The 22,838-nt window shown below is 49.1% G+C and overlaps 1 protein-coding gene across 2 annotated transcripts in view; it reads right to left on the bottom strand.

Annotated features, from left to right (window-relative positions):
• Positions 1–22,838, bottom strand: part of LOC138498142 (uncharacterized) — a 307,816-nt gene that overhangs the window by 45,909 nt on the left and 239,069 nt on the right. Inside the window, exons 1-4 of one of the 2 annotated variants that reach the window (XM_069622019.1) lie at positions 17,988–18,228; positions 8,667–8,711; positions 6,510–6,581; positions 5,623–5,647 (exon numbers count right to left, since the gene is read on the bottom strand). In XM_069622019.1, the coding sequence (XP_069478120.1) occupies positions 5,623–5,647; positions 6,510–6,567 (83 nt within the window). In that variant the 5' untranslated portion in view covers positions 6,568–6,581; positions 8,667–8,711; positions 17,988–18,228. Of the gene's footprint in view, positions 1–5,622; positions 5,648–6,509; positions 6,582–8,666; positions 8,712–17,987; positions 18,229–22,838 lie in introns of those variants that run through there. The other variant, XM_069622020.1, reaches the window with a different exon arrangement.

Here is a 22,838-nt window from a genome sequence, read left to right as displayed (position 1 = left end):
AAGAGGCTGAAGAGGCTAACGAAACTGTCTCCCCTGCTCCTCTACCTGCCTTACCAGCTGTGCCTACGGGGCCCATACCAGGTCCCACAAGTAACCCTGCTTATTTTGAACTTGAAAAAATGAAGCTCGAACTAGAATACAAACGGTTCTTGGCTCAATCTGAACGAAACCAAGAGCTCGAGTTCAGACGGATGAATGCCCAGGCTGAGCAGAAGCAAGCTGAGTTAAGACTCAGGGAAATAGAACTTAATCACGAGTTAGAGATGAAAAGGTTATCTATGGAAAATGCTTCTCTCTCCTCTGGTTCCTCTAGGAGCTCCAGTCCCAAAAGACCCCGGATGCTGAAGGAATTAGTGGGTATGTATGAACCGAGATTGGATGTGTTGGATTGGTTGAAACTGTTTGAATACAATCATGGGCTCCAGGACATCACCGGGAATGCTTTGCTTCCCTGGTTGTTCTCTAGGCTCCCTCCTGTTGCGACTGATGTGGTAATGGAGTTGGGGGAGGCGGATAAGACGGATTACGAAAGTGTGAAACTAGCTTTAATAGCTAGATTCGGGAAGACCCCTTCCCACTATCTTAAGAGGTTTAGAACCCTCAAAAAGCATGATGGTACCCCTTGGGCTACCTGGGTGAGTGAAGGGTTGAAAAACTTAGAGGGATGGATTAAGGGTTACAAAGTGAACACTTATGAGGGTATGAGGAATCTTTTTATGTTGGAGTCTATTTATGATGCCTGTTCTCCTGAGCTCAGGCAGCACCTGGCTGATTCGAAGGAATTGGATTCCCAGAAACTAGCGAAGGCTGCTGACTTGTGGGTTGCCAACAGGGCTACTCATAAGGATTCTGGGGCAACTCAGAAAAAGGATGAGGGAAAACAGCCTAAGAAAGACTCAAAAGAGAATTCTAATAACTCAAATTCCAAAGAGGGCCCCAAACAAAACCAGAAGGGTAAGCCACCGGGAAAACCACAGCAGAATAGTGTGTCTTCTGGTGCCAAACCGGAAGGAGGTCAGAACAAGCCACCATTCCAGAAAACAGTCGGTAAATGCTTTGTTTGTGGCTCGACTGACCACGTGAAAGGAGATCCCAGATGTAAGGGTAAACCTTCAGGGGTCCAGCTTGTCTCCTTAGCCTTCGCTCCAGAGGAGGAAGTCCAAATGGCAAGTGGACACTTTTTACTGCTAGCTGACGAACCCGTTGGAGTCTCAGCCAGCGTTTCTTTAGTATCTCTGGGGTTGTGGGAACAACAGAATTTAGATGTCTATAATTCTATCCCCGATAATACTAAAGAGTATTATAAGGACAGTGTCCAGGTGAATGGTCAGGAGACTCCTGCCATTAGGGACACTGGGGCCAGCATAACTGTGGTGGATACATCGTTTTTTCAGGCTGAGGATGTTGCTAAGGCACCCAAACGCCTCACCAAGTTAGCTGGAGGGCCTGTGCAGATGCTTCCCCAATTACCAGTTCTCATCCAGTGTAACGACATGACTGTGAAGATACCTGTCAGCATACAGAGTGAGGTACCAGGACGCGTACTGTTGGGTAACGATTTGAAAACTCTCGGAGTTGTATCGCATACTCCCAGACCTCCTAGTAAACGGTTACAGGAGCTAACCAGACCCACAAGAGAGAGGACCATGCGCGGTACTCTCCAGGAGATGATGAAGAAAGATATCACTCCTGCTCCACTGGAATTGTCGGCCGCTGTCTCCAAGAAATCAGAAGCAAAAGGGCAACCTAAGACTTCTATCCCGAAACCAGCAGCCAGCATTCCAGTGCAGCCAACACGGACTTCCCCGCGGTTGTCCAAAGTTACACCCGTAACCCCACCTCCAGCTGAGGCTGAGAGGGAGGTACAACCCTGTGTGGTAGAATTAGACTCTGAGGAAGAGCTAATGGAAGGCCAGAAACTCATTGGAGATCTGGATCCTGTTGACCATCCTGAGCTGCAGTCTTTACTGGCAGAAGGTGGACCCAGCAGGGCAGACTTCAGTAAGGGACAGAGGGAATGTCCAACTCTGGAAGGGCTTCGCCACCAGACTGGTCAGTTGAATGCTCCTTTGACTATGCACTTTTTGGAGTTGAAAGATCTCAAATGGTGGGCGATTGAAAAAGTGCTTGGCACTGATGCAGCAAATACAGCTGCACGCCTGTCCCAGAAGGAACAATGGTGGATATACCACACTAATAGTCTAAACAAGGGACTGAATCAGCAAGAAGAGTGGAAATGATGGCTGAATTTATGTAAGTACCCTTAGTTTGGGTGTATTCGTTGAACGGGATATAGAGTACGGGTTTCGTCCCCTCGCTTTCTTCTTTTCCTTCCTTTTCCCTTTTTAGCCTGCTCCCATCGCTATCAGTGGATTAGTCCCTTGTTTACCTTTACCATGCTGCTCCCCCAGCTGTTGGACCAGCGTTGAGTAATTAAGCGAGTAGTCTAAGGGTCCATCCTTTGTGTTCACTATTTTTTAAAGTGAAATAAAAGACGGCCTCTATTTCCCAGAAACCGTTGGCCGCCACTATGTGAACGCCGACACCACCACGATCAAGTTCCAGATTGATTTATGCACGTTGTTCGAAAGGTAAGCCTTGTTTAGATCAAGTGGGCTTGTACGTCCTCTGAGTGAAAGCATAGCGTATTCACGTTAGCTTTTCCCATTGTTTGTTTTCACACATGTTCTGAACAGAATGTGTATGCGTGACGACTCGTGAAGAGCCCATCGCTCCTGTCTTGCTCGGTACGAATAGTTCCGCTGTTTGTAGATGCCCACACAGGAGGTGGTGTGCCTAACAAAATAGAGACTCTTTTCTGATGAGTTTCGCCGTGTGGACTAATCAGTGGTTACAAACAAAGGTATTTGTCTGCCTTTAACTAACTCTATGCCGTTTTCCATGAAAAAAGTTTGCGGGCATTTTCACACCATTGAAATTATTGTTTGCTTTCCCATTAGTCCACTTTTCCGAAGAGTGAACAACTTTGACATACACTAGATGTGAATGGAGCTCAAGTTACCAAGCCATTGGAACATAAACTACTATGCGAACCCAACGGGGTTTGTAGGTATGCTTACAATTATTTTGATATATTTTATATATTTTTTTATTTCTATTTTTCACTGAGTCACGACAGATTTGGAAGAGATGATTATAAAGTTTGAAATATGGCACTGAATAAAATTAATTTAAGATTTTGTGCGTCATACCTTTGACCTTTAAATATATAAAGGGCCCACGTGGATTGCCTACAGTTTTGAGGCATGTGTATGAGATATTTGCCTTCATGGAGGTACTTAGCCAATATTTGGACCTTACTCATGAGATACCAGATATAATTGATGGGTAGAGCGATAGATTAGATTGATCTCTTTGTTAATATAATTGCGAGTACTACTGAGTGAAGGGAGACAGTAAGCTATTTTAATTATTTTTAATGTATTTGTTTTACTTTTAGAATCTGTTAATGTTCATCCGATCCTGATGAAGACTTATATATTTTGTCAAGTCGAAACTATTTACCAACTGGAAAGCCCGTGTTCTAAAGAAGATCTGCATTTATGGGCACCAACAGTCGATACTTTATTTGGAATGAACTATTGTTAGATGTATATGTGAAGAGATTTGGAAATGAATTGTACATTTCTCTGTTGTATCTTAAAATAATAGAAACATTTTTAGGGATTTATTTAGATTGAATGAATGAATGTTTGGATGCATGTTTTATAGAATGCTTTTATAACAAAATTGATTAAAATGTGTAATGTTTTTGTATTTAAATCAAAATAAAATGAAATAATGATTTGATTCGTTTAGCTTTCTGCCCTCATTCTCCTAGTTAGTCCCGCTCTCCTGGCACCACCTTGTATTTTAAGGAATCAGTTAGGGACATGGAAAATGGGGGTTGGGGTACCAAAGGGTAGGGGTGAAGGAAAGGGGAAAAGCATGAGACGGATGCTGCCCGCCACCAATTTGGGAAGTGTAAGAGTTTTGCAGCTCAGAGCAGAATCATGATGCTGCATTACAAGTAACGGAACACCTGTAAGCTACCTCCTGCTTAATAAAGCAACTGCGGCCTGTCCACCCACAATCTGAGTCTACGTGTTATTTCAGGGGGATGGGGGAGTGTGGGGGTGGAAGGCATGGCAATGTGGGACATGTTGGAAGCATACGCAAAGAAAACCAAGTGGAAGTGAAATCAGGCATGTTACTAGGGGGCCTAGTGTGGGGTGCTGCGGCTATGTTATTTCCTGTTGTGATTCTCTGCCTTTCAGGCCCCCGGTCAGCTCTTGTAATATAATGTTATTGACAATTGGCAAAATGGTATCTTCTGGCAGAACAGAAGCACTGGGGCCGTCATCGAATAGCAGCTTTCGATGCTGCCATTTATCAACTTGAATTGTGATTACTCTGGAATCTGAGGTTTCTCGCTCTTCCCCGGCAACCCCGAGAAGAATGTAAAAACTCTGCGTCTGGGATAAACCCGGAGACTAGGCATGTATGCTCTATGGCTCATCATAGCAGCAGAAAGGAGGGTGGGCTCTCAAGGATTTGGTAATCTTGACAGCTGTACACAAAGTATGACGTTCCATGTTCAAAGGTACAGGATGTGGTTAGCGTGTGCATAAAAGCCACGTAGCTCTTAATAGGACAGAATCATGCAACGAGATCTGCAACATATTGACGAGGCTACCAGTTGCTGTTCTAGGTCAGTGTGTTCTGACTGAAGCGCTTAGTGTGTTCTTGTGGTGGCCACCATTTTGTAAGTGAAAGCCTCCCACCTCCCCTATAAAATGGATGCCAAGTCAGAAGTGGAGGACTTTCAATGCTGCTCAGCGCTTTGACAATCCAGCCTGTGAAGAAAACGTTGCATTGCCAGCGATAAACAAGTGCAGACTTTGCACTGTTCCTGAACATACAAGAGCATGGCTCAAGTGGATCAGCATGTATAATAGAGGCCAAAATAAGGTGTATGAATTTCTTGCAAGGCCGCTGATAGAAGAAATTCTGAACCTTTAACAGGGGTCTGAACCTTTGGCTCTCCAGAGGATTCATATCCGCTCTAGCCAGCAAAGTCAATGGAGAGATATTGTGGCAGTCTTAGTGCAAACCAACTGCAGAGCTAGAGGTTGCAGCCCCCAAATTCAACAGGAACAGAGAGGTCAAGTAATGTGGGCTGGGTCCAACAGCAGGGCACAGGGCAGCTCAACAACTGGGCACATTGACAGAGAAACCAAAATACTGATTATGAAGAGGACCACCCACATACTCCCCTGGAAAAATAGGAACCCACTCCCACTTCTGAGACTAAGGGGCCTTATTACAGGCTCAGTGGTAAGGGTAAAAAGAAGTGGTATTTTCAATGGCTTCAATTATGGCTTGGGCATTTATAGCATGGGGTACATACAAAGTATTATATGGGTTTTAATACACGTTATTTATCATGCAACACCAACCTGTCATTTAGGTGGTAGTTTAAACATAGAAAGGGATTATAATACCCTTTGTTTTACAGTTACCGCCATTCCTGAAATGCGGCGTTACGTATTCAACGGCGCCTTTGCTCTTACTCTATCACCACCACCCTGTGTCTGCTGAAGAACGGAAAGGGAAATGTACCTGTCTTCCAGCTTCTGATGGTCACCTGCAAAATAGAGAGAAGAGACGGTTAGACCAATCGCCACCTCCAAACGTCCACAAACAATCCCTCATCTGCTTGTAACACCCTCCCCCATCTGTTGGCGCGTTTCTGCAGATCACAGTGACCGCTCGGATTTTGTCATTGGAAACTGGCCAGTCTTACCCAAGTTTTCCAGTATATACATCCAATGTCTAAGGATCTATAAATCACACATTTGAGAGCAAAAAGACAGACCAAACCTTTGCAGACACCAAGGCCTGGCCAGGCCTATAGCTCTCTACACTGCTCTGGAAGCCTTCCCACGGGGCAGGTGGTGCAATGGGACCATACGCTGACTAGGGCCCCCCACACAGGCCTGGGAGACTTTATGGGGCACATGATGCAGTGGAGAGGCTGCCAACAATAGGAGTAGACCCTGCTGAGAGGTCTCCACACTGGAAACCTTGTAAAGGGGTGCAGGGTGCTATGGGAAGGTCCACACATGATCGGACCCTTCCTGCTGGTCTCTGTACAGGCTACACAACTACAAATGCAATGGGGATCACAAAGGCAGAAAAGACAGAGCAGTCACTCTAGATAGGACCAACACCTGACTAAGCTACTCAGTCAATGAGTGAACTAGGGCAATGGAGTGGTCTTTCCAAACCCCAGTGCCCACTGTAGTGCCTCAAAACAGTGGGCAGCGTGAGTCAAATATCATGAGGGCGGGAGAGTGCATTGGGCTGCCATGCAATAAGATTCAGTGTGAGAGATGGCATTGCTGAGTCTCAAGGCTGGAAATGAGTTAGCACCCCAATGGCCTCACTCCACAGGCTCTGTTCTAACACCACAGTGAGGACATCACATAGCATGTGGCCGATCTTACCTCGAGTAATCCCAAGCACCACCGACACCAACATCAGGATACCGAGGGACGTCTCCATGGCTCCGGGACACTCTGCAGGAACAAACCAGCACAGAGTTAGAAAGAACACATAAACCACAGGCGGTGGGCATGAGTCTATGTCAAAAACTAACGTGATCCAAGACCAGGGGTGGCACTGGACCTGTGTGGTGGTACCTGGCTTTGGAACGATAAGGTTCTTGCAGCTCTCACTCCCCTTAACTGTGGTGCATCTGTCTAACATGTATATTGAACATGTTTTTTTGTTATCAGCACTGCATTTAAAATGGCAATCTCTTGATTAGTGCTAAATGCAGCGGACCTAGCACCGAAGGGGAGCTGGGAGGCGTGGATCATTGGTGTAGCTATTGTCTGAGACAAGACCTCCCAATAACTGAATGATAACTGAATGTTAAGGTGATTAATACCATGGTGGATGCACGCTCTTCTGAAAGACTCCAAGTAGCTACATTTAGCTACCCAATAGGTGCCTTGATACAAGTCAATTATTATTGTCACTCAATAAAAGTGTTTGCTTGTTAGTGTAACTTCACAAATACTTCTATTTGTCGTTACAGAAAGCTGCAAGTAGGTGTCAAAAACTGCCTACAAGCAATTAAAGTTATCCAAGCATTTCTTTTTTTGTACATCTTAAGTCTCAGAAGTACAGTTGCAAAACCCAGAGGTAATTTTTAAGCTTACATTACAATGATTACTTGTTCCAGTATTCTTCACTTCAGGATGTGCAAAGTAAAGCTACCACTGTACCTTTTTTGTCAATCGGTTTAGAACAATTTAATTATATTTAGAATGGTTTATGTGATCTGTGTACTAAGTCATTTCTATTAAACACAGTAGTTTTTTACTTGTTAAAATTACAATTTTACAAATTAGAGCTGAGGAGATGTAGTTGTGGACCTCGGCTCAAATACGGTCTTCTCCGTTGAGCCAAAGCAAGCAAGCAATTCTTTGATCTCATTGTGCCTCATCTGCAATCATTGGAAGGGATTCAGTTCACAGTGTACAACATTCAGAACACTCTTCATTCATGGCTGCATACACCGCAGCATTGTCCGATTGATAGAAGAGCCATGCTTGGGAGACTGGCTAATCAACAAGCTTGAAATGAGGGCGCTTTGAAACAGAATTGACTTACTGTATAAGCGCCCAATGAATGCACAATAAATAAATACATTGGGGAGGGAGAGTGAAAGCACAGCAAGCAGCACAATACATATTCATTGACACAGCCCTTTAATATGTTGCTGCGGTCTCAGACACAGACCTTGTCACCAGGCTTTATTTACCTCATGCAGCTTTACATTTGAGGTGATGTTTGCCAAGACTGAGCCCTGGGACGGCTTTGAGCACCAGCACCTGCTGTCTCAGGCTCAGTTAAAATGAGTCACTCTGTGTCTTAGTCACACAGCAAGCTGCACCACCAAGCCAAACTGGAGCTGCTGTGCTTGTAATCCTGTTTCACGGATAATGTGCTTGAAGGGAACAGCGATGGGTGCTTGTGCTGCTCCCACCAGTGTACTGCTCTAGTCAGCCTCCATGAAATTGGAGCTGCTTTCCTACTAAAATGACTACCAGCAATGCCACAGCAGGATGAGCATTGCGGGCACCGGCCAGCCATCCATGGTAAAAGGTGCAGCTCATTGGCAGAAGGGTCTACACATATACATGCCAGAAACAGTATAATGCTGGCTTTGCTATCTCACTGCAGGCAGGGGTAATCAGCTGGCATGTGCAGGGCTTTGATAAGCCAGGGACACTCCCTTTTTCTTCTAGTATGCAGCCAGCGTGGGGTATACCAATACACAGGCACATCGCAGGCCATCTTCCCACTGAGTCCTAAATGCACACCAGCACATGAAGGTGATCAGTGCCGCACAGTTCCATGTACCTTTAGTGGGATAGAGGGTCACCAGCACAGCGAGGACAACAGGACAGTCACAGCTGACCACACTAGTAAAGGGGCAGAACCAAGGAAAAAACCACTGCCAAGAAGAAGTGCCTGTGCTGAATGCGGACCAACAGTTGATCAGGCTGTGGTGTTTGACAGGCAGGTTCAACAGTTCAGTGGTGACTTTCACTACATTTATCCATCACTTAACTATAAGAAGAAGCACTTACGTTCTGTTTTCTGTGAGCAGACGGTCAAAATGTGGCACTGACGACCTATAAAATCAGAGGAAATTGATCATCAGCATGATGTGTTCAAAGAAGCGTTCAAGTTTCAACTCCAGACACAACTTACACTTTGATATTTCTATATCAAATATCAATCAACCATCTGTAGTGCCCACATCACCCACAATACGCCAATAGGAGCTGCGAACCCAAATATTTTGACAGTCTAGGAGAGGCAGCAGTGTGTTGTGACGTACCTTCCCGGCGTGGCGCAGCAATGCTAGAAAATATTTGGGCCCTGGTACTTCTTTACAAATGAAGCACCGCCTTGAGAACCTCCCCCAGCTTGTCCCTCTCCTAAGGGTTTGGCCTCCCACTCCACCTCTTCCTTTTTTTTTCTTTGTCCTCGGTTTTGCCACTGACGTCCATCAGTTGCCCTGCTTAATGCAGGCACCATTACTTAAAATGCTTGGGAGGCGTGGTCCTGCTACTGTGGATTCAGCTCCCACAGAGCTCTCGGCACAATCATGCTAGACACCCTACAGCTGCGGCAACTACCAGTGCCCCACAATCCATTGCACTGCAACACGGAAGATGCTGTGGACCCCTATGACCTGGCTGCTCTTGCACATCCTGTGCCAGTGGCTCTCAGGGCCCCGGCTCCTATCCTGCCTGCTCCTGATTCACCGGCTCCTGCATCCCAAACTCAGCCGCCACCTATCACTGAACTACCAGCTCTGGCAACTCCTGCCCAATGCTCTTCGCACCTACTGTGCCACAACCCTTTCTGGCTGGAGTTCCAAATGTTCCCATGAATCGATCAAGGCCAACATTAATGGAAAAATCTCTAAGACGGGCACTAAGAAGGGCAGCAGAGGACAAAAACATAGTCGAGGACCCACAGGAGGATTCCGGGAAATAGCTTAAGAGGGAGACCCTGAACGAGGTTCTTGCAGAGCTACGAGCTAAGTTCTAATCTAGTATTTGATGACCTGAGGTTACACCAGCTGCAGACGCGTGTCATACATTGGTTGTGTATCTCCCAAAACATCATGTATGTTCTGATTAAGGAACTGAAGGACTGGGACACCAAGCCAATTAACCAGTTTATACAGGTTCAGAGGGTTGAACAAGGATTTCCTGAAGGTTGGTCCCCCTTCTGTTAGGGAGAATTTTCCTTTCTGTACCAATTCCCTTTAACCTTAGAGACTCCCAGCTCTTTTGATGGACTCTGGGCTTTTTAATTTTCACTCCTGAGTGAGTGGGACCTTTTTCTCACTCACTCATGCGTTTTCCTGACTATAATTTTCCCTGTTCCTTACTGTTTTATAGAGTCAGATAAACTCCATAGGCATCTGCTTTTGCATTGTGACACACAGCACCTTCTGTGCAGTGCCACTGAGAAGTCCCTTGGACTTCTCTTAATGGTTAACTATATTTTCTTGGGTGAACTACTGTTCCCAAAAATAGTAAGATGACCCCTTGCTTACTTAGGACCAGCGCATGCCCCCTGTGTGGAGTGCTGGTGGTTAAATAGTAACTCCTTTAACCCATTCCCAATGTAACATTTTGTTAAACTGACTCACTTGAATGGCTGGTGACAGTGATATCTTTTCTTTTTACTACCTACTGACATGTATCTGCAGGCTGATACCTCAGCTGCAGTGCTGCACGCACGGGTGACCATTTTCCCAAAATGGACCCTGTCTTCTTTTTTCGCCATGTCTTGTCAGTTAGTTTCTTCTGGGCTTTTACTCTATCGTTTGAATCAGGTTTGAGTCCTTTGTGCGTTTTGCCTTTGGCAGGCTTCAGCCCTGAAACCCGCCCAGGCTCCAGTGTGTCTGGAAAGTCAGGAACTGAGGGGGGGGGGGGCCCGAAACTTCCCTGTCCTTTTTCTCTAGGTGTGTGCCTGTGTGAAACCAGTTCCTATTGGCCGGCTGTCAAACAGCCACCCTGCTGTGTGATTGACAGCCTAGGGATGTGAATGAATGGGAACTTGCATAAAAAGAGAGGACAACATCCGAAGCAGAAGACAACAGTAGACGCCGGCAGCACCCCCATGGACAGCGAAGTGCCCGGTGAAGCCTTGCAGCTGTACTGACCCAGAATCGACAGGGAAGACATGTACAGGATGACTTTCTCTCTTAGGCTGGTGGGACCAACTAGCATCAAGACAAACTATTTTGGGGCACCCCCTACTTGCTGCGACTTTCCTAGGCTGCAGAATACCAATACCCGCAGTACCTTGACCATCTGTGAGTGCATTGTCTTCTGAAGCCCCCTCACCAGAGTCCAGGACCGAGGGATCAAGGAACTGCTAACATGAGCTGTTCGTTCTTCTTTGGCAGTGATCAAAAAGGCGCCAAAACCACAAAAAGCTGCTGAATCGATGGAAAACCATTGCTGCTGAGTCCCTCTCTCGAATGCTGCCACAGGAGCCCGCCAGACATCCTCACTTTCATCACCATGACCAAGGACCAGGAACAAGGCTCTACTGCATTGCATCCAGAAGGCATCCAGCTGGAACAACTTCTTTAGTTCATAGGTCCTGTGGGGCGTGGGGTATAATATCCTTTTGCCTTTTCGGGTGCTTGCCAACTTGGGAGTGCTATTTAACCCTACTCTGAGTTGACCTCAACTCACTTGCACTGGCCTTTCAGCTTGTGCTTCTTCAAGGTGACTCCTTGAGTTTCTGCGATTTCTTTTTAGAAGACTTTGGCTGCCTGGCTCCGTAAATGCCTCCTACTGAACCTATTGGCTTTGGCAGTGCTTGTTCCCTTACAGGTTTTAATTGTTGAACACTCTTAATGCTGGGATAAAAGGCTGCCTGCATCCCTTTGGGAGAATCTGAATGTTTTTTTGTATAGAATATCAGTCTGTTCTGATCTAACCCTAACCTTTCCCTCCTCAATAACTCAATACTGCAAAGGTGATACAAAATAAGGGTTATACTGACCTCAACTGCTTCATTCTTCACTTTATTTGAATCCTAATTTGGGATTGATGTTACTGCTTTTTAAAGAATGCTGTGTATAATAAATAAATATGTATATTATAATTAAGTGTAAGCGCTAGAGGTAATCATTTTTGCGCTCTCTGGATTATGAGGGATATATACCCAGGGCCTGGTAGATCAGGGGCAGTAGTGCAGCAGAATTCCATGCGTGAAGCTCTGCGGTTCCCTTTCCTGGGCCACTAAACCTTTTAGTGTTGAGGATCGTGGACTTGTGGTCAGAGTGACATCTTAAGGAGTCCAACTGCCACTGCAAACCTTGTTAAAGTATATGGTAGACGATATGGCTTCTAGGACGGCTGTTCTTTTTAGCACCTTATTTTGGCCTCTGGGTGACTGTTTAAGCCTGCATTGGTGTTTGGCGAGTGGGCCTGCGGCAGGTTGGGTGACTGTATAAGCGTGCATTGGTGTAGGTGAGTGGGCTGGTGGCAGGTTGGGTGACTGTTTAAGCCTGCATTGGTGTAGGTGAGTGGGCTGGTGGCAGGTTGGGTGACTGTTTAAGCCTGCATTGGTGTAGATGAGTGGGCTGGTGGCAGGTTGGGTGACTGTTTAAGCAGGCCTGCACTGGTGTAGGCGAGTGGGCTGGTGGCAGGTTGGGTGACTAAGCCTGCATTTGTGTAGGTGAGTGGGCTGGTGGCAGGTTGGGTGACTGTATAATCCTGCATTGGTGTAGGTGAGTGGGCTGGTGGCAGGTTGGGTGACTGTTTAAGCCTGCATTGGTGTTGATGAGTGGGCTGGCGGCAGGTTGGGTGGCTGTAAAAGCCTGCATTTGTGTAGGTGAGTGGGCTGGTGGCAGGTTGGGTGACTGTTTAAGCCTGCATTGGTGTAGATGAGTGGGCTGGTGGCAGGTTGGGTGACTGTTTAAGCAGGCCTGCACTGGTGTAGGCGAGTGGGCTGGTGGCAGGTTGGGTGACTGTATAAGCAGGCCTGCACTGGTGTAGGCGAGTGGGCTGGTGGCAGGTTGGGTGACTGTATAAGCAGGCCTGCACTGGTGTAGGCGAGTGGGCTGGTGGCAGGTTGGGTGACTAAGCCTGCATTTGTGTAGGCGAGTGGGCTGGTGGCAGGTTGGGTGACTGTTTAAGCCTGCATTGGTGTTGATGAGTGGGCTGGCAGCAGGTTGGGTGACTGTATAAGCCTGAATTGATTTTTGGTGAGTGGGCTGGTGACAGGTTGGGTGACTGTAAAAGCCAGCATTGGTGTTTGGTGAGTGGACCAGTGGCAGGTTGGGTTACTGTATAGTCCAAGCCTGCATTGGTGTAGGTGAGTGGGCTGAGGGCAGGTTGGGTGACTGTATAAGCCATCATTGGTGTTTGGTGAGTGGGCCGGTGGCAGGTTGGGTGACTGTATAAGCCTGCATTGGTGGAGGCGAGTGGGCTGGTGGCAGGTTGGGTGACTGTATACGCCTGGATTGTTGTTTGGTGAGTGGGCTGGTGGCAGGTTGGGTGACTGTATAAGCCTACATTGGTGTTTGGTGAGTGGGCCAGTGGAAGGTTGGGTGACTGAATAAGCCTGCATTGGTGTTTGCTGAGTGGGCCAGTGGCAGGTTGGGTGACTGAATAAGCCTGCATTGGTGTTTGCTGAGTGGGCTGGTGGCAGGTTGGGTGACTAAGCCTGCATTTGTGTAGGTGAGTGGGCTGGTGGCAGGTTGGGTGACTGTTTAAGCCTGCATTGGTGTTTTGTGTTGGTGAGTGGGTTGGTGGCAGGTTGGGTGACTGTTTAAGCCTGCATTGGTGTTTGGTGTTGGTGGCAGGGTCGGTGACTGTTTAAGCCTGCATTGGTGTTTCGTTTAAGCCTGCATTGGTGTTTGGTGTGGATGAGTGGGCCAGTGGAAGGTTGGGTGACTGAATAAGCCTGCATTGGTGTTTGGTGTTGATGAGTGGGCTGGTGGCAGGTTGGGTGACTGTTTAAGCCTGCATTGGTGTTTGGTGTTGGAGAGTGGGTTAGTGGCAGGGTCGGTGACTGTTTAAGCCTGCATTGGTGTTTGGTTTAAGCCTGCATTGGTGTTTGGTGTTGGTGAGTGGGTTGGTGGCAGGTTGGGTGACTGTTTAAGCCTGCATTGGTGTTTGGTGTTGGTGGCAGGGTCGGTGACTGTTTAAGCCTGCATTGGTGTTTGGTTTAAGCCTGCATTGGTGTTTGGTGTTGATGAGTGGGCCAGTGGAAGGTTGGGTGACTGAATAAGCCTGCATTGGTGTTTGGTGTTGATGAGTGGGCTGGTGGCAGGTTGGGTGACTGTTTAAGCCTGCATTGGTGTTTGGTGTTGGTGAGTGGGTTGGTGGCAGGGTCGGTGACTGTTTAAGCCTGCATTGGTGTTTGGTTTAAGCCTGCATTGGTGTTTGGTGTTGATGAGTGGGCTGTGGCAGGTTGGGTGACTGTTAAAGCCTGCATTGGTGTTTGGTGTTGGTGAGTGCGTTGGTGGCAGGTGTCATTTAGTGTTAGCTTCACCAGGTGTGCAGCGGTTTTACTGTATTTGCAGTCCATGCAACTTCTTTGTGTTTTTCTAAGTCCTACTCGTGCCCATATTGTTTTTGTGTCATGCCTGTGTTTTGGGATGACCACAAGGCAGGCCTAAAATACCAGTTGTGCACACATGGGCAATTGAGCGCAGCCCTGTGCACTATGTAGTGGTTTGGCTTGGTTTAGACCAATACACACTGTGTGCTTTGACCTGGGTATTTGGCTTTTTTTTAAATTCAGGGTCAGCACCAATTTATTTATTTTATTTATTTATTCACATTTGTAGAGCGCACAGCAGCCCGTAAGCAACGTGGCGCTTGTTACATGCAGGATTAGCTTAGTTACATAACACAGTGAACATTTTTTGCAATTTGTTACATTAGCTGTTGCTTAGTTACATATCCATGGTCAGGTTTTGCGCTTGGTACAGTGGCGCTAGTTACAGTGGATGGTGGTTGAGTTAGTTGAAGAGAGAGGTTTTCAGATTCTTCCGAAAGGTGAGTAGCGAGGGTTCAGCTCGTAGGGAAGTGGGAAGGGTGTTCCACAACTTGGGTCTAGATAGGGGAATCCTATCCACCCAGCATTTGCTTTGTTGATGCGGGGAATGGTGAGTAGGTTAGCATAGAGGGATCTGATGGGTCTATCTGATGTGGTTTTCGTGAGAGTTTCAGCGAGGTAGGCCGGGGCTGTGTTGTTTATGCATTGTGGGCTGTGGTGAGAATTTTAAATGTAATGCAGTCTTTGACTGGGAGCCAGTGTGCTGCTTGTCTTGCTTGGGTGATGGGGTCCCTTCTTGGGATACCTAGGGCTGCCCTGAGTGCATTGTTTTGTGTGGTCTGTAGCTTGTTCAAGTTATTTACGGACGTGCCTGCAAGGAGTGAGTTGCAGTAGTCTAACTTCGCGCCTAAAGTGGCTCTGGCGATGGATAGACAGATTGGCTTGGTTAGGAAGGGTTTGATGGCGTTTAAGAGTTTGATGCTTAGGGCGGAGGCTGAGGCTATGGAGTTGACTTGCTTATTCATAGAGAGCGTGGCGCGAGGTGGACACAGAGAGTCTTGACAGACTTTAGGACGGGGATGACGGTGTTGTCTATGTTAAAGCTGGAGTAGGTGTCCTTTAAGTTTGTCAATGTTGTTTTTTGGCCCAAGATGAGAATCTCGGTCTTGTCTCCATTGAGGCATAGACTGCAGTCTTAGCCCAAGCCATGAGGGCTTGGGTACGTCAATCGGAACCCTAACCCTCCTGACGGCTGTTTGTTCTTTTGGATCACCTGGATCGTGGTTGTCGATGTGCGCGAGTATGAATCTCATGAGATCTGCGATAGCTGCGGTTGTGGCGTCCATCTTGGAATTCCCTTTTTAGAGGTATTTCATCTTCACCTTCATGTGGAATATTGGACTGAAGCGCAGTGACATTCAGTGTGACCAGGAGTGTATCTGGGGTGTGGGGGGAGGGTACATAGTCTATTTTTGTATTCTTCTGAGGAAGTGTGTTGTGTCGTGTACAGGACTTTCTGTATCCATCAGCAGAGGTTTTAGGGTGTATTTAATATATCCAGTTATGGCTTTGGTTAATGTTAAAGGCTTGGAGTGAGCGTACTAAAATGGGGCTGGCAGCCCCTATCTTTTAATACTGTGGCACAGAATTGTAATTAACATTAAGGGTAAAGCCAAAATGGGGGGGGTTCTTGCATGGGGAAGGGCAGGCATTTGTGCAGCCCACAAGCCAATGTTTTCTTACTATGGTATGGGATTACTGTTGTTAGGGGACAAATACAACATGAGTATTCTTGTAAGGGTGGGGTTGTGGGGCATTTTTGTAGCCAGCAAGGAAATGCTTTCTTACTGTGGCATGCCTTTTTTTGTTAGCATTAAGGCCAAGCCAAAAGAGATATTTTACAGGGGGATACTGGAATTCATTGGCAGAGATGTTTTCCTTTACCATCATTACTGGCATACATTGGCAGAGCCGCTTGAACATGTTTTCCTGTAGCATCGTTACTGGCATACATTACTGGCATGCATTGGCAGAGCCGCATGAACATGTTTTCCTGTAGCATCGTTACTGGCATACATTACTGGCATACATTAGCAGAGGTGCATGAACATGTTTTCCTGTAGCATCATTACTGGCATACATTGGCAGAGGCGCATGAACATGTTTTCCTGTAGCATCATTACTGGCATACATTGGCAGAGCCGCATGAACATGTTTCCTTCTACCTTCATTACTGACATACATTGGCAGAGGCGCATGAACATGTTTTCCTGTGGCATCATTACTGGCATACATTGGCAGAGCCGCATGAACATGTTTTCCTTTAGCATCGTTACTGGCATACATTACTGGCATAAATTGGCAGAGCCGCATGAGCATGTTTTCCTGTAGCATCATTACTGGCATACATTACTGGCATAAATTGGCAGAGCCGCATGAACATGTTTTCCTGTAGCATCATTACTGGCATACATTGGCAGCGCCGCATGCCCATGTTTTCCTGTAGCATCATTACTGGCATACATTGGCAGAGGCGCATGAACATGTTTTCCTGTAGCATCATTACTGGCATACATTGGCAGAGTTGCATGAACATGTTTTCCTGTAGCATCATTACTGGCATACATTGGCAGCGCCGCATGAACATGTTTTCCTGTGGCATCATTACTGGCATACATTGGCAGCGCCGCATGCCCATGTTTTCCTGTGGCATCATTACTGGCTTTATGGGAAAAGCAACCATGAGTATTTTGTGTATGTGGCAATACTGCCATATATCAGTGCCCCAGAACAGACGTGTGGGCAGTCGGTATGGACATTTTTTGACACTAGCATATACTGGGCAAATTAATTATGAAACATGTTGGAAAATACTCCTGTGCACTGTGGGCGACTTGGCATCTCATGGATTTGTGTTCGTGTCTCCCCCCTACCTCCTCCCCTCCCTACAAAACCGAGTGTAGGCCTAAACCACCATCGCTGCTGAAAATACAGCACATTCCCAAACTAAGTGCACAAAGGACCCCCTGTTTTGCTCCATCCCTTCCTTCAATCCGCCCCCTTTTGCACCTGCCTTCCCCACAACATTCCCGCAGATAGCGCGCCCACGCGCCGCCCCACCCCACGCACACCCCTGCCTAGGCGCACACTGGGTGGGGCTCAGTAATGGGTGATTGGCCCCTTCACGTGCCCCTGTATTCTCTAGCGTGTGCTGGCCTGCACTGCCTTCATGTGCCGTGTGCATGCCACGGGGAGAACACAACACCAGCACACAGTACAAAGCACGCAGCTGCTCCCGTGTGCACACGCACAGCGCTCTCTTTAGCACCCCACCCCGAGCAAGCAGGAGTGAGTGGACCATTTAAGCCCCCACCTCCTCAAACGGCGGGTGTCCACAGCCCAGGTGGCGGTGGGTCCTCTGTCCTAGCCAGGATGCATAGTGCATACCCCAAGCTAAAGTGCGGTACTTGGCCTTACCCCCCCCCCCAAGCTTCCCAGGTGCAGTCAATCAAACCCCAGCAATTCTCAGAGAAAGTGATTTACATGTTCCTACGCTTCACAGGTGCGGTGCGGTGCGGTGCAGTGCTGTTGCACTTAACAAAGTTAATACTGAGCCGCCCCCCTGCCCCCTTTTCTCATGGGTGAGTGCAGCCTGTGCAATCGCTGGTAATTAAACTATTGCCTATCCCCTCACCCCACCTCACTGGAGGGGAGGGGGGGGGTAATATACTACCCCTCCAGTAATATCGTGGGGGGGGGGTCGTAGAAGGTACAGGGCTACACGCAACCTGGAGGAGGTGAAGGCAATAGTGCAGGTATAGTTCCCCCCCGCCCCACCCCCGGCGAGTGCAGTGCTGTACCTGTAGTAACTGGCCTGCTCCTGCTCCTGCTCGGGCTGCTTCTCCAGTCTGCACTGTCCCTCGCAGACTCTCGTGGGGGGGTTGTGATGCATGCAGTCGGGTGAGGTCGGGGCGTGCTCGGCACCCATTGGCCCGCTCATGACCCCGGGGAAGCCCCACCCGCCAGGAAAGTCCCTCGAGCTCGGAGTTTCGCTTTCCTGTAACTGAGCCCTGAAGGAGGGCGAGGAGAGGCGGGGGCCGGGGAGAGAGCCTGTGCTTCCGACTAGATATGGCGGTGGGCCCAGAGCTCGTTCCCCCTGCCAGTGCATGCAAGGTCAGCTGCAGGGGCCCAAAGCTCACAGGGTTCCCCTGCCGTACATGCAAGGCCGGCTGCAGGGGGCCCAGAACTCAGCTGGTCCCCCTTGCTGTGCATGCAAGGCCGGCTGCAGGGGCCCAGAGCTCACATGGTCCCCCTTGCTGTGCATGCAAGGCCGGCTGCAGGGGGCCCACAGCTCACACCGTTCCCCCCTGCCGTGCATGCAAGGCCGGCTGCAGGGGGCCCAGAACTCACCTGGTCCCCCTTGCTGTGCATGCAAGGCCGGCTGCAGGGGGCCCAGAACTCACATGGTCCCCCTTGCTGTGCATGCAGGGCTGGCTGCAGGGGGCCCACAGCTCATACCGTTCCCCCTGCCGTGCATGCAAGGCCAGCTGCAGGGGCCCAGAGCTCACATGGTCCCCCTTGCTGTGCATGCAAGGCCGGCTGCAGGGGCCCCACATCTCACACCGTTCCCCCTGCCGTGCATGCAAGGGCGGCTGCAGGGGGCCCAGAGCTCGTTCCCCCTGCCGTGCATGCAAGGCCGGCTGCAGTGGGCCCAGAGCTCACATGGTCCCCCTTGCCGTACATGCAAGGCTGGCTGCAGGGGGCCCACAGCTCACACCGTTCCCCCTGCCATGCATGCAAGGCCGGATGCGGGGGGCCCAGAGCTTGCACGGTTCCCCCTGCCGTGCATGCAAGGTCGGCTGCGGGGAGCCCATAGCTCACACGGTGCCCCCTGCCATGCATGCAAGGCTGGCTGCGGGTGGCCCAGAGTTCACACGGTTCCCCTTGCCGTGCAAGCAAAGGCGGCAGCAGGGGGCCCAGAGCTCGCACGGTTCCCCCTGCCGTGCATGCAAGACCGGCTTCGGGGAGCCCAAAGCTCACACGGTTCCCCCTGCTGTGCATGCAAGGGTGGCTGCAGGGGGCCCAGAGCTCACACAGTTCCCCCTGCTGTGCATGCAAGACCGGCTGCGGGGAGCCCAGAGCTCAAACAGTTCCCCTTGCCGTGCATGCAAGGGTGGCTGCAGGGGGCCCAGAGCTCACATGGTTCCCCCAGCTGTGCATGCAAGGGTGGCTGCAGGGGGCCCAGAGCTCACACAGTTCCCCCTGCCGTGCATGCAAGACCGGCTGCGGGGAGCCCAAAGCTCACATGGTTCCCCCTGCTGTGCATGCAAGGGTGGCTGCAGGGGGCCCAGAGCTCACACGGTTCCCCTGCCGTGCATGCAAAGCCGGCTGCGGGGGGCCCAGAGCTCACATGGTTCCCCTTGCCGTGCATGCAAAGCTGGCTGCAGAAGCCCAGAGCTCACACGGTTACCCCTGCTGTGCATGCAAGACCGGCTGCGGGGAGCCTAGAGCTCACACGGTTACCCCTGCTGTGCATGCAAGGGTGGCTGCAGGGGGCCCAGAGCTCACACCGTTCCCCCTGCCATGCATGCAAGGCCGGATGCGGGGGGCCCAGAGCTTGCACGGTTCCCCCTGCCGTGCATGCAAGGTCGGCTGCGGGGAGCCCAGAGCTCACACGGTTCCCCCTGCTGTGCATGCAAGGCCGGCTGCAGGGGGCCCAGAGCTCACATGGTTCCACCTGCCGTGCATGCAAGGCCGGCTGCAGGGAGCCCAGAACTCACACGCTTCCCCCTGCCGTGCATGCAAGGGCGGCTGCAAGGGGCCCAAAGCTCAGATGCTTCCCCCTGCTGTGCATGCAAGGCCGGCTGCCAGGGGCCCAGAGCTCACACCGTTCCCCCTGCCGTGCATGCAAGCCTGGCTGCAGGGGGCTCAGAGCTCACACAGTTCCCTCTGCCATGCATGCAAGGGCAGCTGCAAGGGGCCCAGAGCTCACACGCTTCCCCCTGCCGTGCATGCAAGGCCAGCTGCCAGGGGCCCAGAGCTCACACCGTTCCCCCTGCCGTGCATGCAAGGCCGGCTGCAGGGGGCTCAGAGCTCACACCGTTCCCCCTGCTGTGCATGCAAGGCCGGCTGCAGGGGGCCCAGAACTCATATGGTTCCCCCTACCATGCATGCAAGGCCAGCTGCAGGGGGCCTGTGATGTTTGAGGCCCCTTGACTTACCGCAGAGCCCTTGGGGTGCTTACATTTTAATAAATGCACATTCTGTATACTCACAAGGCACAGTAGGTTCGGCTCCCCCCCCCCCCCGCCACTGTTTTTCTGTATATTTTAATTGTACTGCAATCCCATGTTCCCTTCATGCTGCCCTGTGGGTGCTTTGAAACTGAATCATTTGTGTATAAGCGCCTAACAAGAGATCAATAAACTAAACTAAAGTCAAAAGAATGCAGTGAGGAGGTGAACAGCTTCAGGTTAGCAGGGTGCCTGAAACACAATGGAGCTCATTTTCATCAGTGGCATAACATGAATAAAAGGTGCAAAAGCCTTGCGTAAGGCTTCCACACCTTTCATTTACCTCCACGCCACAATTTCATTCCTTTATATGGCAGAGAGGAGCGGCGCCACACAACTTGCATTTCTGCCGCCTCCCAGGCATAAAATGCCCCAGCATTTGCATTGGCATTCATTTTCATGTCAGCGCAAATAGTGGGGAGCCCTATGGGGGCCGCTGGCTTTAGACATGCGTCATAGGGAACCATTGTACATGCTGCTGCCTGCCATGCTCATCTGCCAGGCAGCATGTACAATTAAATGCCAGTCATGCGTGCATGGGAAGCAGCGTTTACAATTACACGCTGACTACCATGCGTGCATGGGAAGCAGCATTTACTAATTTGCACAGTGGAGTGCAAATGTCCAGGGCAAAAGGTGGCATGCACACTTGTACGCAGCCTTTTGCCCTGCACATTTGCACTCTAGCGACCTGCGTGTGTCCTCGAGCGCCACTTCCATCGTGGCTGAGGAGTAAGTATTGCCAAGCCTTTTGCCTAATATTGGGCTCATTTGTGCCAATTTGTAAATCTCTGTGTGCCCCCAGGCCCTAAACCCCCTTGCCGCGCTCCTTGCTCCGTCCCCGCACCCGCTTCCTGGTTCCCCTCCCTCCCACCTCCCGGACCGCCCACCGCACGTGATTGGACCGACAAGAAGAACTGCACTCATTGCTGGTCCTCCAAGGGCAGCTCTCTGCCCGGCAGCCCATCGGCTAAGGACCAGAGGCAAAGGACGGCTCCTGCAGAGACGGCTCCAGATCGTATCTACAGGAATCCGCAGGAGAAGCAAGAAGCCACCAACAAGTAAGTGCAGCAAGGGTGGGGACAGAAGCAATTACTTCTTGCCATACTACCCTGCCTCTCAACCTTCAACATTTCGGGTGTGTGCCCAATACCCCCTCTGTTTATTCAGAAAGGTGCCCAATGACCACTCTTTAAAAGTTGAACTTAGAAGCATTCCCAATAGCCTCTCTGTGGAAAGTTGAACTTAAATGTGTACTCAAAAGCCCATCTGTGTATTTAGAACTGTGCCCAATAGCCTCTCATAGAAAGTTGTATTTAGAAGTGTGCCCAATAGCCCCTCTATGAATTCAGAAGTGTACCCAATAGCATCTCTGTGAAAGTTGTATCTAGAAGTGTGACCAATATCCCCTCTGTGAAAAAGTTGAATCTAGAAGTGCACTTAGAAGTCGAATTTAGAAGTATACCCAATAACTTCTGGGTGAAAGTTTGATTTAGAAGTGCATTTGGAAGCTGAATCTATATGTGTACCCAATAGCATCCCTCTGAAAGCTGAACTTAAAGTGTACCCAATAGACTCTCTATGAAAGTTGAATTTATAAGTGTGCTCAATAGACTCTCAGTGAAAGTTGATTTATAACTGTGCCCAATAGACTAGAGCTGCACTAGAAGTTGAATTTAGAAGTGTGCTCAATAGCCTTTAGGTGAAAGTTGGATTTAGAAGTGCATTTAGAAGTTGAATTAGAAGTGTGCCCAATAGCATCTCTGTGAAAGCTGAAGCTAGAAGAGTCCCCAATAGCTTCTCCGTGAAAGTTGAATTAAGAAGTGCATTTAGAAGTTGAATTAGAAGTGTGCCCAATACACTCTCTGTGAAAATTGATTTAAAAGTGTGCCCAATAGACTCTCTGTGAAAGTTGAATGTAGAAGTGTGCTCAATAGACCCTATGTAAAAGTTGGATTTAGAAGTTGAATTTTAAAAGTTTGCCCATTAGACTCTATGAAAGTTTATTTTATTTTTTTACATTTTTAAAGCGCTCACACAGCCCACGGGCATCGAGGCCCTGTTACAGGAATTATTTGTTTTCTTAGTTACGTAATTGGTTTTTTTTGTCTTAGTTACGTATTTATAACGCGCTTAAACACCCAGAGGTTTTTAAGCGTGGACCCGGGGATCGAACCTGTGTTGCTTCGTGTCATCTTGCTTCCAAGAAGCGCACGTTGCCGCTGAGCTATCCTCCCGGTAAGTTGAATTTAGAAGTGCATTAGAAGTCGAATTTTAAAGTGTGCCCAATAGACTCTCCATGAAAGTTGAATCTGAAGTGCATTAGAAGTTGAACTTAGAAGTGTGCCCAATAGCCGCTCATTGAAAGTTGTATTAGAAGTGTCCCAATTACTCCTCTGTGAAAGTTGTATTTAGAAG

Source organism: Ambystoma mexicanum, chromosome 5q (genome assembly GCF_040938575.1).
Source record: "Ambystoma mexicanum isolate Mex_15411 chromosome 5q, UKY_AmexF1_1, whole genome shotgun sequence".
In the NCBI taxonomy this organism is placed as follows: domain Eukaryota; kingdom Metazoa; phylum Chordata; class Amphibia; order Caudata; family Ambystomatidae; genus Ambystoma; species Ambystoma mexicanum.
This window is presented reverse-complemented; position numbering and strand designations above follow the sequence as displayed.